Source organism: Artibeus jamaicensis, unplaced genomic scaffold, assembly GCF_021234435.1.
Source record: "Artibeus jamaicensis isolate MK-2021 breed Jamaican fruit bat unplaced genomic scaffold, CSHL_Jam_final scaffold_369, whole genome shotgun sequence".
Taxonomy (NCBI): Eukaryota; Metazoa; Chordata; class Mammalia; order Chiroptera; family Phyllostomidae; genus Artibeus; species Artibeus jamaicensis.
The window spans coordinates 44,362,087-44,377,541 of NW_026522042.1; the positions used below are offsets into that span (position 1 = coordinate 44,362,087).

The window sequence follows — 15,455 nt, forward strand, 5'->3', positions numbered from 1 at the left end:
TTCGTGGGATATGGGCATCTTCTGTGTGAGACAGGCTCCCCCGGCAGAGCTGTCACTTAGGAGGTTATCCTGGGGTATAGAATTTAGGAACAGCTTAGGGTCCTACGCCAGGAGGGCCCTGGGCAGCCCTCATCAACCACATTTACAAGGCCATTTTGGTCGAGGCCTCATGGTGCAGTACATCGCCGGTGGCGGCTCCCCCTGCTGCAAGGGGCGCGAGCGTGTGAGCCCCGAGGCAGGCAGAGAACAGAGGCCGGAGGCGGGACGCTGCAGCGCGGGTTTAGAAACCGCTGCCGCGCGCCACGGGTTCCAAGTCCACGGGACTGTCAGGCCGGGGCAGAGGTTTTCCCAGTCCCTCTGCCGCCGTTGCCAAGGCGACCGCCGCCGAACGTTCCGCGGTGGGCTCCGCCCCCCGGCCAATCGGACCGGTTTTCGCTGGAGCCCGGATTCTCTTTGTTCCGCAGCCATTTCAGGCCCCGGGCAGGAGGCAGCGCCGCGGCTGAGGGCCCAAGGCCGGAGGCCTCTGGGATGGTGTGGGACCGGGTAGGTGACGTGAGGGTGTGGCTGGAGGGCGGGAACGGAGACTATAAGTTCTGCAGCTAGCTGACAGCAGCGGGGGAAGGCGCCTGACTCGCCGCCCTCTGGGTCCCCGCCCGACCGTTTGGAGCCAGGCGGCGGCGGCGGCGGCTGCGCGGTTCGAAGCCCAACAGCTGCCACCCCGCGCCTCTTGCGGAACCAGGGCAGGGAGCGGATGGCGGCTCTTCAGGCGTCCTAAGTCACGGCCTGGGGCCCTTCAGGGCGGCGGGAAGGAGAGGGTCACCTCCGGAGAGTTTTTGCTTTTGCCCATTAAACGGCAATGTTTGAGGACTCTGGGTGCCACAGCCGCTTCCGCTGGGCTGCTGGTTCTGGGCACTGTCCAGCCCCGCCGCTATGGCCAGTCTTTGTCCCCCGCCCGGCCCCTTCTGCCTGGGAGTCCCAGGCCTACACAGACCATCGCTTCCACACTCAGCTAGCTGATCGCTTTCTCCAGGAGGTTCTTTCCCCTTCGGGCCTCCTGGTGCAGATTTTCTTTTTTACTCACATGTTTACATAGTTTTAATGTTTATGGCTGTATAGGTTTTGCGTGGGTATGATTTTTGCCCTCCTACCCTTTTGTACTTCTCCCACTCGAACATGCAACAGGGGACAGCTTCTGAGGAGCAGACCGGCTACCACAATCAACCTGTTTTGGGAATGGCTTTCTTCTTTAAAAATGATCGCCTGTCATTTGTATACAGATTTTAAAAATCAACTGGATTTTGCAAGGATTGCTTACAGTTTGTCCGTTATCTTAATCGCTAATCACTTTGGTCCATCAGCAGATAGATATAAATGTAGAAATTGAAAGTTGGAGGCAATCCACAAATTGATTTTGACAGTTGTATTAAGAAGCTTACTACCAATCCTGCTTTACCTTTTAAAAAAGATGTTAAGATCCAAGTTGTATCATGTAATAGACATTCCAAAATGTAAAGCTATAAAATGGCTGGCCCGATCTGCTCATTTTTAGAAGTTCCTTTTGGATTTTGCATTCCCCTATTTTGGGTTTTGAGTTTCCCTACTTTTATACCAAAGCTTTCATGTTGGAATGATAAATAAGTTATCCTGAGTGAAGCAGGGGAAAATTCAGTTTTCCACTTTTACCCTGCCTTGCATCCCATTCTTCTTCAAGAATGGCTCCGCCAAGATGAAAACTAGCAACTGCAAAAGGGAAAAATAGTTTAAAGGTGCAGATTTCCTTTTTTACTCCCTGGCATAAATGCATGCCATTTGGCAGTGTGGTTTTTACCTCTGTTTTTTAAATACTTTAATAATAATTTTATAAACCAAGGCTTTTGAAAATTAAAAGTTAATTTAATGTGAGCCTAATGAACTATTAGTGCTCCATTTTCTTTTTCCTAAGAGAGACCTCCCACCCGTATCAGGCTTGATGTGGTTACATCTTCATCCTAGGTGTTCAGGGAATTATTAAATTCTGCCCACTGATATTTCAGTCTACAAAAAGAAAGTAAGCCAGCTTATTACTATTATATATTGTGAGCAGGTTAAGATTTTAGTAAAAATGTGTAACATTCTGATTGTAAATATTTTCATTGTTAACATGTTATTGTATTTGTTGTTTTTAATGACTAGTTTTTCTTTAATGTTAAAGCTGCCATATAAACTTATTTTTTCTAAATTCTGTAAATGAACTGCATTGAAATGTAAATGTACTGTATGTAGAAGAATTGCTTGCATTTAACCATGTCGGATTTTGCAAATATTGATTTAAGAAAAGAAATTTAGTTATAAAGGAAGCTGAACCAAGTGACATACGTAAAGAAAAAAAATATCAAATGTAAACTACAGAGGAGCACAGCAGTAAGTGGAAGTTATTTTTATTGTCCAAGGTATAAATTATGGATGTTTCTTCCTGGGATTTATATTTAAATATATATTGTTGCCAAAAAAGATCTGGTCCCCCCACATACGCACCGAAAAAGAAATTTGGTTTACTAGCAAGAGGGTAAGACAGGAGATTCAAAGTGATTAACTGATGACGTTTTAAAAAACAGTCGAGAATAATGCCATCTTCAGAAAGGAAGGATCAGCCCTTGCTGGTGTGGCTCAGTGGATTGAGTGGCCACCCTGCAAACCAAAGGATTGCCAGTTCAATTCCCAGTCTGGGGCACATGCCTGGGTTTTGGGCCAGGTCCCCAGTGGGGGCACGTTGAGAGGCAGCCACACATCGATGTTTCTCTCCCTCTCTTTCTTGCTCCTTTCCCCTTTCTAAAACGAATAAATAAAATCTTAACAAAAAAAGGAAGGATCAGAAACAGCAAAATTCTCCAGATGTTGGGGATCTTTCTCAGTTGGTCCCATTCAGCCAGTGCCATGGTAGATATATGGTGAGTGTCGGCAGGTGAGAGTGGTCTCCTGGATTGCAGAGGGGCAAATTTTATAATGGAATGTGTTTGCAAGGGTGGTAAATTTAGATTTGTAGTTATATGCATGGTTATTAGTGTAGGACAGTTTCCAGAAGCCAGTTTGGTTGCTCCAAGACCTCCTTACTAGAGTTCTTTGAAATACTGTGAGTAGGTATAATAAGTAATAATATTAGAGTTCCAGAATCTCAATGACTGAGATATGGAACAAGATATAGGGGTACAGATTTGTCTTAGAGTTTGTCTTAGAGTTGGCATCTTATTTCAAAATAGCATCCAATGGCAGAGCAAATATTTGAAATCAGAACAATTAGAACAGGAGCTCTAGAGCCGGATTTGGCTCCTTCCGTAATTAATTATGTTTGTGACCATGAGTAAGCTACTTAATCTAACTGTGCCTCAATTTTCTCACCTCATAATATTATGAGGATTGAATTAGTCAATACAATAAGCTCTTCAAATTGTGCCTGCCATGCGGTAAACACTCCCTAAATAATAATTACCATTATCATCATCATCATCATGATCATTGGTATTTTAGAAAATGGCCGGAAAAATAATAATAACTAATAGCAGGACTATGAAATGACTTGTATAAACTCTTTGGGGCATCTCATTCCACTATTTTTTCTTAGCTTATTTGGTTTTTATACAGCAGAGACATTACTATATAAATAAGTGTGCATTGTGCTTTTTTCACCTAGCATAATAAGCGTGTTCTCATGCTATATTATTTTGTCATCATCTTCAAATAACCACATAATATCTTTGTGATTTCTCATAATTATAAGCATTTTCCTGTTGGACAGTTAGCAAGTTTCTAAATTTTTTTGCAGCTGTAAGAAACACTTCAATAACATCCCTGTATTGTACAAAAACACAATGTGTTTTAGATTATTTCATTAAGATAGATTCCCCAAAGTGAAAATACTGAGTTAGAGCATATGACCTTCAAAGCTTGTAATGCCAATTTTTTTTTTTTTACTTAAGGGAATTTAATAGTGGGTTTAAAATAATTTGAGGAGTACAGCATTTATCACTCTTATTGTTTGAGATGGGAGGGAAGCAGGAGTGAATTGACATGGTTTTCATGTAGTATCCTGGGCAGTATTTGTAGGCATTTAGCATACTTTTACATATGGTATGCTCATTATCATAGCCCTGTGTTACACTATGGGAATTACTTTCATTTTATTGATAGTAAGAGAACTGAAGTATAGACAGGTAAGTACTTTGCCCAAGGTCTCAGAGTATTCAGGGCTGAATCTGAATCTACATCTTCCCTACTGCAAAGATCATGTTCTTTCATTAATAAAGTTTTATGTAATATACATATTCATATCCGTATAACGAATACATACACTGAATAAATACGGTCTTTTATAATGAATTTAACTTTAGAGCACATAGAGCACATTGTTAAAATGGCGAAACTGAGCTGGAAGTAATAAATGGATAAATTAGTTAACCCAGACAAAGCTTAACTTTCTATTTACATTTTAGAAAAGGAAAAAAAATCCTTACCTGGATAAGATATAATTGGTAACAAATATATAAAGCTGGTTTCTAGAAACATGCAGCAAGCATCCCTGGGTGGAACCCGCTCGGTAATGACCTCAACACAAATAGGGGAGAAAAAAGAAATTCATCAAATTTAGGGGTTAGGAGGAATGACAAAGGTCCATTAAACAACTAAACTGAAAAATACACTTAGACCCTAACAAGGTAAACTAAAATCTTTATAATAGAGATATAAACAAAGGTGTTCCAGAGAAGGAAAATAAGGCTTTCTCACAAAATATGGAAGATTAAGTTTACACTGAAAACTAAAATAAAAAACATTTGAGTTGCATGTTTATAATTGACTTTAAAGTACCCTGAAGCTATTAGTAAAATAATTATCAGTGGAGCCCCTTAACCCTCAGGTGCAGAAGTTACTGCCATAGATGAAAAGGTTGATCCCAGAAGGTTCAAGATCCCACGGTTTTTGTCCTTACTGAAGAAGGAATTGGGGAGAGAAATATTTCAGCAAATCATGAATGTACTAAATAGGTGCATATAAATTATTAGAAATAGGTGGTTTCCACCAAAATTGTAAAGAAAATCATATAAAACATTGATTATTTTGCTTCCATTAGTAATAATGTTTTTAAAAATACTTAATGAAGTAATAATATAGTTTATTTTGGTTAGATAACAGGAAAATACCACAAAAGATGATAAATTATGAAGGACTTTGTGTGCCATGTATCCATTCACTAAACATTTATTAGTGCTGGGATTGTCCCTTGCCCTCAAGAGATTTAAATACTGGTGGAGAGAAAAAATATAAACAAAACAGTATAGTTACAACTTTTATGATATAAATCTGTGGCACCCAGAAAGGCAAGTAATAGATTTCATGCAGAGAGGGGAAAATGGTGCGGGCATTTCAAGGGACTAGGGGCAGCACTTGAGAGGATGTCAGTAGAGGTAAGGACCTGTCCTGTTCTTGAAACTGATGCAGTTAAGGCCCTAAGAGGTATAGAAAAGGAGTCCACAAACTTTCTGTAAAGGACCAAACAGTAAGTATTTTCTGCCTTATGGGCCCTACCAGCTCAGCCATTTTAGTGCAAAAGCGGTCGTGGACCTTACCGAAACTAATGGAATAACTGGAGTTGAGGAAGAAATAACCAACTGGACCTGTGTTGCCCTAGAAAGAGCCCTTAAAAGATTTGAAAGGAATTTATAACATTGATTTGCGTGAATCATTAAGAGCAGAATAAATATAGAAAATAGGTTCTTTTTAAGCATTGTGAAGCCATAAATGACAACTCAATTTTTTAAATAGGCAAATTCACAGATGAGAAAATACAACTAGCCAATAAACATAAAATATTATTCTACCCCATTATAAGGAAATACAAAGTTGTAGGAAAACTCATACATTGAATAAATCAGTACAGCTGTTTTAATTTTAAAGTAAAAACATTTTGACCCAGCAATTTTTATTTCTTAGAAAAACATGAGTATATCAGGAGTCAGTTGTGTTCAATAAGTTGTGAGTAGCAACAGAACCGCCAGACGTCCAGGTCACCCTTCATCTCCCACATTCCAGTTCTGAAGTGGGTCTGTATTTGTCTTTTTTTTTTTTAACCCCTTCCTAACTCTTCATATTCTTGTACTGTGCCTGCTGGAATTTACAGTCCATCATCTGAAAATCCAGTGTCAATTTGTTCTTAAACATTCCCTTCACTTTGCTGATCTTACAGAAACTTGACTTTATGTGGTGTGCAGTTTGGCTATTTTATTTTTCCATAGCTCTTTTTATCCCTGTTCTTACAGGTGGGAGAGGTGTCTACCACGCATCTCTGCTGCTTGCAGCCTGTTTTCCCTCCCTTCTCACTAAAAATTCTCAGTGTTAGGTTATGTCTGCAGATTATGTAATCCACTACCCCACCCAATTGCTATCAACTACTAGCCTTGTCTCAATATTTTTAGCTCTCAGCTCATTGCCTCTGTCCCCAGTACCACCTCAATCTTTATATTAAAATTAAGAAGAGTATACATAACTCATCTTTCCAATACACCGGCCTCTCATTTCCTACACCTTTTTTCCCAGTGTTCTTCCCATCTACCCTACCCCTGCCCATCACTCCCATAGTGATACCTTCTTGCATTCTCAATAACTGCAGTCCCTCCATAGTTACCATTTCATGTATTCTAGTATTTGACCCCACTTCCTATTTTTGTGGTTCACTCCTTCTAGTTAGTATTGCAGCCCCAACCATCTTTTGACCCTAATGGAATTTCCAAACCATTCATCCTACTTTCTTGCCACCTCTTGATGGTTTCACTCCTTTTCTTATTCCACTTAAATTCCATGGTTAATCATTTTAATCTCTTATTTGGATCTTCTCCCTTGCTCTTTGCTTCTTTGGTGAAATCTACAGCCCTAGTTATACCAGTGCTGCTTTCTTTACACCTGTTCCTATGTAACTTAATGTGGCTAGAAGCAAGTACACAACCACATGTGATCACATGCCTCAAGTGGGTCCTTAATGCTGCTGTTTTTTAAAAATTATATTTTGTTGATTATGCTATTACAGTTATCCTGATTTTTCCCCCCTTTGTCCCCTCCACCCAGTATACCCCTGCTCTACTCCCTCAGGCAATGCCCCCACCATTGCTCATGTCCATGGTCATATGTATAAGTTCTTTGGCTACTTCATTTCCTACACTGTATATTCCCATGGCTATTCGATGACTACCTATTTATTCTTCCTAATGCTCTTCCCCTTCCCATCTGGTGAGCATCAAAAGGTTCTATGTATCCATTAGCCTGTCTCTGTTCTTGTTTACTTTGTTTTTTAGATTCAGTTGTTCATAATAAGTATTTTTACTGTTCATAATTTTGACCATCTTTTTCTTAAATTTTAAGTTCCTTTATAATTTCATATAATCGTGGTTTTGTGATGATGAACTTTAGTTTTATCTTGTCTGGGAAGCTCTTTATCTCCCTTTGATTCTAAATGATAGCTTTGCTGGGTAGAGCAATCTTGGCTACAGGTCCCTGCTCTTCATGACTCTATTTTATGCCAATCCCTTCTAGCCTTCAAAGTTTCTTTGGAGAAATCAGCAGACAGTCTTATGGGAGCTACCCTGTAGGTAACTAACTTTTTTTCTCTTGCTGCTTTTAAAATTCTCTTTGTCTTTAACCTAGGCATTTTAATTATGATGTGCCTTGGAGTGGGCCTCTTTGCATCCCTCTTGTTTGAGACTCTGTGCTTCCTGGACTTGCGTGATTGTTCCCTTCACCAAATTAGGAATGTTTTCTTTCATTATTTTTTAAAATAGATTTCCAATATCTTGTTCTTTCCTCCTTCTGGGACCCCTATGATGTGAATGTTGAACTTCTTGAAGTTGTCCCAGAGGCTGGTTGTACTATCCCCCCTTTTTTTTGGATTCTTTTTTCATCTTGTTCTGATTGGTTGTTTTTACTTCCCTATGTTCCAAATCATTGATTTGATTCTTGGCTTCATCCACTGTACTGTTGTTTCCTTATAAATTGTTCTTTATTTCGATTACTGTATTCTTGGTTTCCAACTGGGTCTTTTTTATGCTGCTGAGGTCCTCACTAAGTTCCTTGAGCATCCTTTTAACCAGTGTTTTGAACTCCACATCTGATTGCTTATCTCCATTTTCTTTAGCTCTTTCGATGCAGTTTTGATTCGTTTTTTCATTTGGGCCATGTTTCTTTGTCTTCTCATTTTGGCAGCCTCCTTGTGTTTGTATCTGTGTAGTAAGTAGAGCTCTTCTGGATCCATGTTTTGGTAGCATAGCCCAATATAGTAGGTGCCCTGTAGGGTTCAATGGCACAGCCTCCTCTATCACCCAAACTGGGTACTTGAGGTGCACCCTTTGTGTGAGCTGAGTACACCCTCCTCTTATAGTTGAGTTCTGGTTGTTGTTGGCAGATCAATGAGGGATTTAACCAGGCCAATCAGCAGCAAGGATTGGCTGTGACCACTTACCACCAACCTCCATCCTCTGTGGAGGATCAGCTGTGCAGGGCAGGGTGGTGGTGCTTCTTCGTGGTCTGTAGCTGTCCACTGGATGTACTAGCTCTGGGATTTCCTTGGTGGTATGGTTGAGTTCATCACCCACCTGTATTTTGCCCAGGGATGAGCTGCCTGAGCTACAATGCAATCTGAGATGGCTGCTACTTGTGCTGGGCTTGGAGATTCCTAGGCAAAACCAAGTTATGAATCTAGGCTGGTGACTGCTAGTGCTGGTCCTGGGGATCACTGAAGCCAGCTGTTGCTTGTTTGAGAGGATTTAGGAAGTTGTGCAGCATGAGTCAACACCAGCCCTTTATATGGAAAAGCAACTTGGGTGGGTCCATAAATTGGGTGGGACGGAGTCTCTGGGCATCACCATGCAGATCAAATAGTGTTAGCCATGTTGATAGAATCTCAGATATGGCACCAGCTCCCCAACTCAGTGGCTCTGTGGAGGGAAGGCTCAGAAAAGGAACAATGGCCTCTACTCACCTTGGTGCCAGACACCCCAGTTTCTCCCAGTAGTCCATTGGTGCCTCTCAAGCTGCTACCCTGGTGCTAGAGCTCAGAGTCTGAATAGGGGAGTCCATGTGTGAGTTCTTTAAGAGGAACTGGTTAGGGTTCCAGCAGTTTCTTCTACTAACTCAGGTCCTGCTGGGTTTTGCAGCCAGAAGTTGTGGGGATTTATCTTCCTATCACTGGAATCCTGGTCTGGGAGGCCTGGTGTGGGGCACTCCTGAGACCTTTCTGAATTTTTATCCGTCTCACACAGGTGTGGGATCAGCCTGTTCCCTGACTGCCTCCCTCCCACCAGTCTGGATAGATGCGGTTTCTTCTATAGTTGTCAGACTTCCTTTCAGTTCAATTTCTGACAGTTTTCTGTGATGGTTGTTCTATATTTTACTTGTAATTTTGATGTGGTTGTGTGAAGAGGTGAGCCATGTCTGCCTACACCACCATCTTGGCCCAAAGTTCTAATGCTGTTCATTGTACTTTATTTTCCTAGTACACTCTCCTAAATGACTATTTCATATCTTATTTTCTTCAAATAACCAGTATCTCTTTTCCCATCCTCACTTTCAGTTCATGACATTTGTTCCTACTTTGCTAAGAAAACTGAAGCAATAAGAAAATCTCCACAGATTCCCACCACCCTATCTACCTACCAGCATCTGGTCAATGCATTGTTACCTTGGATGAACTGTGCATGTCCCCGAGTCTGCTTTTGTACTCCATCCCATCCTCTCTCCTCTGCTCAAGGACATTGCTTCAGCTTCTCTCCTTCCTCATCAGTTATTTTTCTTTATTGGATTTATATCATCAACAGACATGATAATATTTCTCCTATCTTTTAAAAATGCAAAAACAAAAAAAAAATCTTGATTCACTCTTCACCACTTATTCTGTCCTCCTTGTTTTTTGTTTGTTTGTTTGTTTTTATTCCTCAAAAATGTCTATACTTCTTATTAGCAAGTTTTCTCCTTCCGTGTTCTATTAAACCCCCTTCCAGTCAGGTCTCTGTCTGCCCCATTACCATTGAAACAGCTCTTCAGATTCTCCATAACTGCCATGTTGCCACGTGCCATATCCGACACTGATTCTGTCCATCTTGACCTATGCACAACATTTGACATAGCTATTTGCTCCTGTATCTTTGAAACACTTTCTTCTTTGTTTTCCAGGTTGACAAATACCGCCAGTTACTACTACCTCAGTGCTGGCTCCTTGTGGTTCCCCTTTGTCTTTCTTCTCACAGACCTCTTAATGTTGAAGAGCCCTGGCATCAGTCCTTGTTTTTGTTTGTCTGTCTGTTTGTGTGTTTTTAAAATTTTCCTGTCTGCGCTTATTCCATTGGTAATCTCATTCAGCTTTATGGCTTTAAATATCACTTAAATGCCAGCACTACTGAAATTTAGGGAGCTTCTCTTCCTGACTTCAATTTCATATGTTAAACTAACTGCCTATTTAACATCTCTACCTAAATGTCTAGTAATACAACCCATTAAACTCCTCATATCCTAATGTAAACTGCTAAATTGCCTGCCCATAGCTATCCCCATTTCTGTACATCAGTGGCAACTCCATCTTCCCGGTAGCTCAGGCTAAAATCTCAGAGTTATTCTTGATTTTATTTTTTCTTTGACTCTTCAAAAAATGTTCTCTCAGGACAACTTGGTTTGTTTTTTCCTTTTAAAAAAGTATCATAATACATCAAGAATCTTACTGTGTCTCACCGTCTCCTCAACTGCCACCATGGTTCAAACCCCTACTGTCAGATCTCCTTGGATTACTTAAATAGGTTACTACTTGGTCTCCCCATTCTACCCTAGCCCCTCCCACAGTCTTTTTTCAATATAGTAACCAGAGCAAGCCCTTTTCAAGTTAAGACACTTCTTGTCACTTCTCTATTCAAAGCCCTGCAATGACTCCCACTTTCACTCAGAGAAAATCTAGTTCTTAGAATGGCTTACAAGGCTCTCCATAATCTGTCCCAACAGCCTCCCCTTCACCTGCCCTCATTTCCCATTACCACTTTACCTCCTTGCTCACTGGCCTCCTTGTTGTACCATAAACACATCAATCATGTTCCTACTTGAGGGCCTTTGCTTGAACTAATTCAATGTCTGGATTGTACTTCTTCCAAATGTCTACTAGATTCACTGGCCTTACCTTCATGTCTTTGCTCAGATTTCATTTTTTTTGAGTACCCTATTTCATACTGCATCCTACTGTCTCCTGTCCTCTTTATCCTGCATTCTCTATTTTTTGCATAGCACATACTTCTTTCTAGTAAATCTAGAGCTCCATTGCCCTATGGCCAGTTTTTATGCAGCCTATGAGCTAAGAATGGTTTTTGCATTTTTAAAGTGTTATAAAACAAAGGATACATGCCACATCTGCAAAGCCTAGAATATTTACTGTCTGGTGATTTGCAGAAAAAGTTTGCTCTATATATTCTGTTTATTGCCTTTCCCCTGCAAGAATGCAATCTCCCAAGAGGGCAAAGGTTTTTGTTTTATTTATTGCAGCAAACTAGAACAGTGTCTAGAACAGGGGTGTCCAACCTTTTGGTGTCCTGGGGCACACTGGAAGACGAAGAGTTGTCTTGGGCCACACATTAAATACACTGCAACACATAATCACATAAAAAAATCTCATGTTTTAAGTAAATTTACGATTTTGTGTTGGGCCCCGTTTATACCCATCCTGAGCTGCATGCAGCCCATGGGCCACAGGTTGGACACCTCTGGCCTAAAATATAGTAGGCACTCCATAATTATTTGTTAAATGAATGAATTGCTTATAGTGGTGCAAAATTCAAAAGAGGTTGGGTGTTCATCAATAATCTGTACTGCAGTTAGTAATGAAATACACCTATATGAGGGGAGACCAAAAAAACTGGAATTATCTTCTGGAGGGCCGGCCCTTTGTAGTACAGGCTTCCCCTTCTAGGTGAGTGTTCTAGGAACCCATCTGTATCAGTGTACCAGTGTACCACCTTGTTGTGAGAGGCTGCATTCGGCTTCAGTGAAATTTTTTTTAAGACTCTTTCAACATGTTTGCCCATGTCATGATAGGTGATTTACAAGTGCACCTGCCCACATGTGCTGAGTGTTCAGCAATGTTCAGCCAAAAAACAACGTGACCCCCATGCTCCGCCCTCTCTATTCACCCGATGTCACCCTGTGTGACTTTTTTTGTTCCCCTGATGAAAATAGTCCTCCAAGGGAAACGTTTTGCTGATGTGGAAGAGGTGTAACACAAAAAGGCAAAAAAGCACTAAGAGGTATTAAAGTCAGTGAGTTCAAAAATTGTTTTGAGCAGTGGAAAAAACATCTTGATAGGCATATTGCATCAAATGGAGAGTACTTTGAAGGTGACTGAAGTTTAAACGTAAGAATAAATATACAATTTTTAATAAATAAATTCCAGTTTGGGGGATTTGTCCCTCATAGATAATGAGTAGGAAAGCTAAGACATATTTTCAATGAGTTTTATAGGACAGAAATAAAATTCTTTGTTTTTCCAGAAACATATATATTTAAATGTACAAGAAAACAACTCTATATAGTTATGAATCAAATGGATATTAGAGTACCTTCAGGGAGGTGACTAGGATTAGGAGAGGTACTTGAAGGGGACTTGAATTTCATCTGTATTGTTTACTTTTTTATATATAGTGAGAAACAGCCATATAATAATTTTCCTTTGAAGATTTTTTTTATGAAGAGAAAGGAGAAAGAAAAATCGGTTTTAAGTAAAGCAATGAGAGGAAATAGAGAATAATGGGGTAGAGCAAGAAAGAAGAGAACACTGCCTTTATTGTATTGGGCAGCAATCTGAAAGAGGAGTGAACTATATGAATATTTGAAGAAAGAGTACACAAAAGTAAAGACTCTTAGGTGGGAACAAGCATAACAGAGAACTACAAAAAAAAACCAATAGAATAGAACACAGGGAAGGGGGGACAGAAACTGCTAGGAAATTAGTTCAGAGAGGTAGGCAGAAGCCCAGATTATGTGCGACTTTGTAGGCTAGTGTAAAGATATGAGGTTATACTTTAAATGTGTAACCATTGGAAGGTTTTGACAGAGAGAAGACTTGATTTCATTGACGCTTAACAGCATCGTTTTTGCTACTTTATCTCAGAAATTGAACTGTAAGGAAACAGGAGAAAGCAAGGAAGCCTATTGTAGACCTCACTCTTGTAGAACGCGGTATCTGGACTAGGGCAGAGAGTGGAGAGAAAGAAGTGGTCAGAGGGTATATTTTGACAAAATTGGCTGATGGTTTGGAAGTGGGATATGGGAGAAATTAAGGATGACCCGTTGGTATTTGACTCGAACCACTGAATATTCGGCATTTAGTGACATTAGGCAACCAGAGGAGGAACAGATTTGAATGGGGTGGGGAAGAGAATCAGGAGTTCTGTTTTAGCCAGCAACGATTGAGATGCCCATTTAAGAAACAAGGGGATATATATGTCTTATAAGAGGTTGGGCACTTGAGTCTGGAATTCAGACTGCTATTTAATGGCACACACTTAACGAGATTATGTAGATACAGGAAAGAAAGGGGCTTGGGATATTCAGAAGTGGAGGACCCAGCAAAGGAAACTGAAAAAGAGCAGCCAGTGATTAGAGATATTGACAGTCATATCAAAAACCAATTTTAAATGTCTATCTAGATCTGGATTAGCACTCTGTGTAATGATGGATCAGGGCTTAGTATGTCTCCCAATGGGCATTAGGACTGATGGAAGAAAAAAAAAGTGAAGGTATTTAAACTTTATATGTAAAGTTTACTAGACTTTGGTATAAATATGTTTTCAGAGTTATTGGTGTTGATTGTTTAGAAAGGTGAAATAAAATACCTGGATTAATTGTTTTGTAGCAGAATTTAGTTTTGCTACAAAATTTGTGCAATTTGTGGACAAGGTCTAAGGATCCTGATCTGTTTCAAAAAGAGTTTGCTTCATAAAATGCTGCTTGTCAAACCTCTATTAGAAAATATTATGAAATACTAGAAACAAACTTAGTTCAGGAAGAGAGCATTAAACGGTGAATCATTGAAGCTACAAGTGCTCTAGAGCAGGAATTGGGATTTTTAGTTCAATAATGTTTTATACAGTTTTTTGTTAAATACAATTTTAGGGGGATAATGGGTAGAGAATTCTGTTGGATACTGAGACCCAAGTTATGATGAAAAATTTTCTAACATTTTCAGTTAAAGGTTGTTCTTAACACTGAATGTGACTTCTGTAAGAAGTGACCTAAGCCTGGTTCAGTACTGTGCCCTTTAACAGGAGCCCAAGTATTTGTTGAAAGAATCAAGTGACCTGTAGTTCTCCCTTAGGTAACTTAGTAGTCCCAGAACTATACCTGAACAATGGAATTGAATACAAGCTTCCCTGAAGACTTGGAGAATTTCAGTAGCAAGTAAGGAAAGAAAAAGTAAGACTGGCTTTTATATGTGGAATATGACCAGATAAATAATTTACAGTCAACTAAATGTTTTACTTCTAGAAGCTGAAAGGACCATAGTGTTTAGTTGCTTTACAGGTGAGGAAATGAACCAAATGAGTGTAAGTGATTTGTACAGGGTTGCCCAGCTAGCTATTCCTCCTGCAGAGAAGAACTGAGACAAGAGCCCCAGATCTCTGACTCTCCTTTTTTACTGATGTTATTTTGGCTCCTCATGGTGCATAAGACTTTCAAACCTGTGGTCAGAGGCCTTTTGTCCTAAAGCCCTATGAAGTTACACTGCACTTGTTAGCTTCAGAAAGACTGTGGCCGAGACCTGAAGTGTCTGTGTTGCTCCCCCAAGTAACATCCTTCCCTTGGTGTGATGCTTCCCCCAGCACCCCCCTCCACCCCACCAGTTAGTAAAGAATGAAACAGTGGAGAAACTATAAAGGTAGAAGGTTTTTCCAGAGTCATAAGCTCAGAATCGAGAGAGTGGTGTAGTTGTTTAAGATTTAATGTAGGAATTTGAAGGGGAACCTTAGATAAACAGCTGGGGCATAGAAAGGAAAAGCCTTCCATAAAAACCCTAGCTTATTTTAACCTTACCTCTTTGTGGGTTAAAGGCTTTGTTTTGATGTTGGTCCTTGCTGATCAGGTGCACAGCAGGCAATTTTTGTTTAGAAAATACAATCTACCCTTTCACACTGCAGTCAGATTCTAATAGAGCTTAAAAACTGCTCAGCCAGGACAAAATTGTAATTTCAGGTAAAATGATCATTTTCTGATTCTGGGAATTATAAGCACCTATGCATCTCGAATGCTTTTGAGTTAAGTTTATCAAATGCCTGGCCACATATTGAATTACTGATTTAGCAACAAAGAGATCTTAGGAATTTCCTCGTTCATCCCTCTCACTCCAGACTTTTATTGTAGTTGTAGTTTTCCAGCTATAAAATTCTGCATATACAAGTGCCTAATAAATGTTG

The 15,455-nt window shown here is 40.1% G+C and overlaps 1 protein-coding gene across 3 annotated transcripts in view; it reads left to right on the top strand.

Moving 5' to 3' along the window:
• Positions 1-15,455, top strand: part of TNPO1 (transportin 1) — a 94,841-nt gene that overhangs the window by 1,847 nt on the left and 77,539 nt on the right. Inside the window, exon 1 of one of the 3 annotated variants that reach the window (XM_037149085.2) lies at positions 441-543. The exons of the other annotated variants lie outside the window; for them this stretch is intronic. Within the exon in view, the coding sequence (XP_037004980.2) occupies positions 529-543 (15 nt within the window). The 5' untranslated portion in view covers positions 441-528. Of the gene's footprint in view, positions 1-440; positions 544-15,455 lie in introns of those variants that run through there. 3 annotated transcript variants of the gene reach the window in all.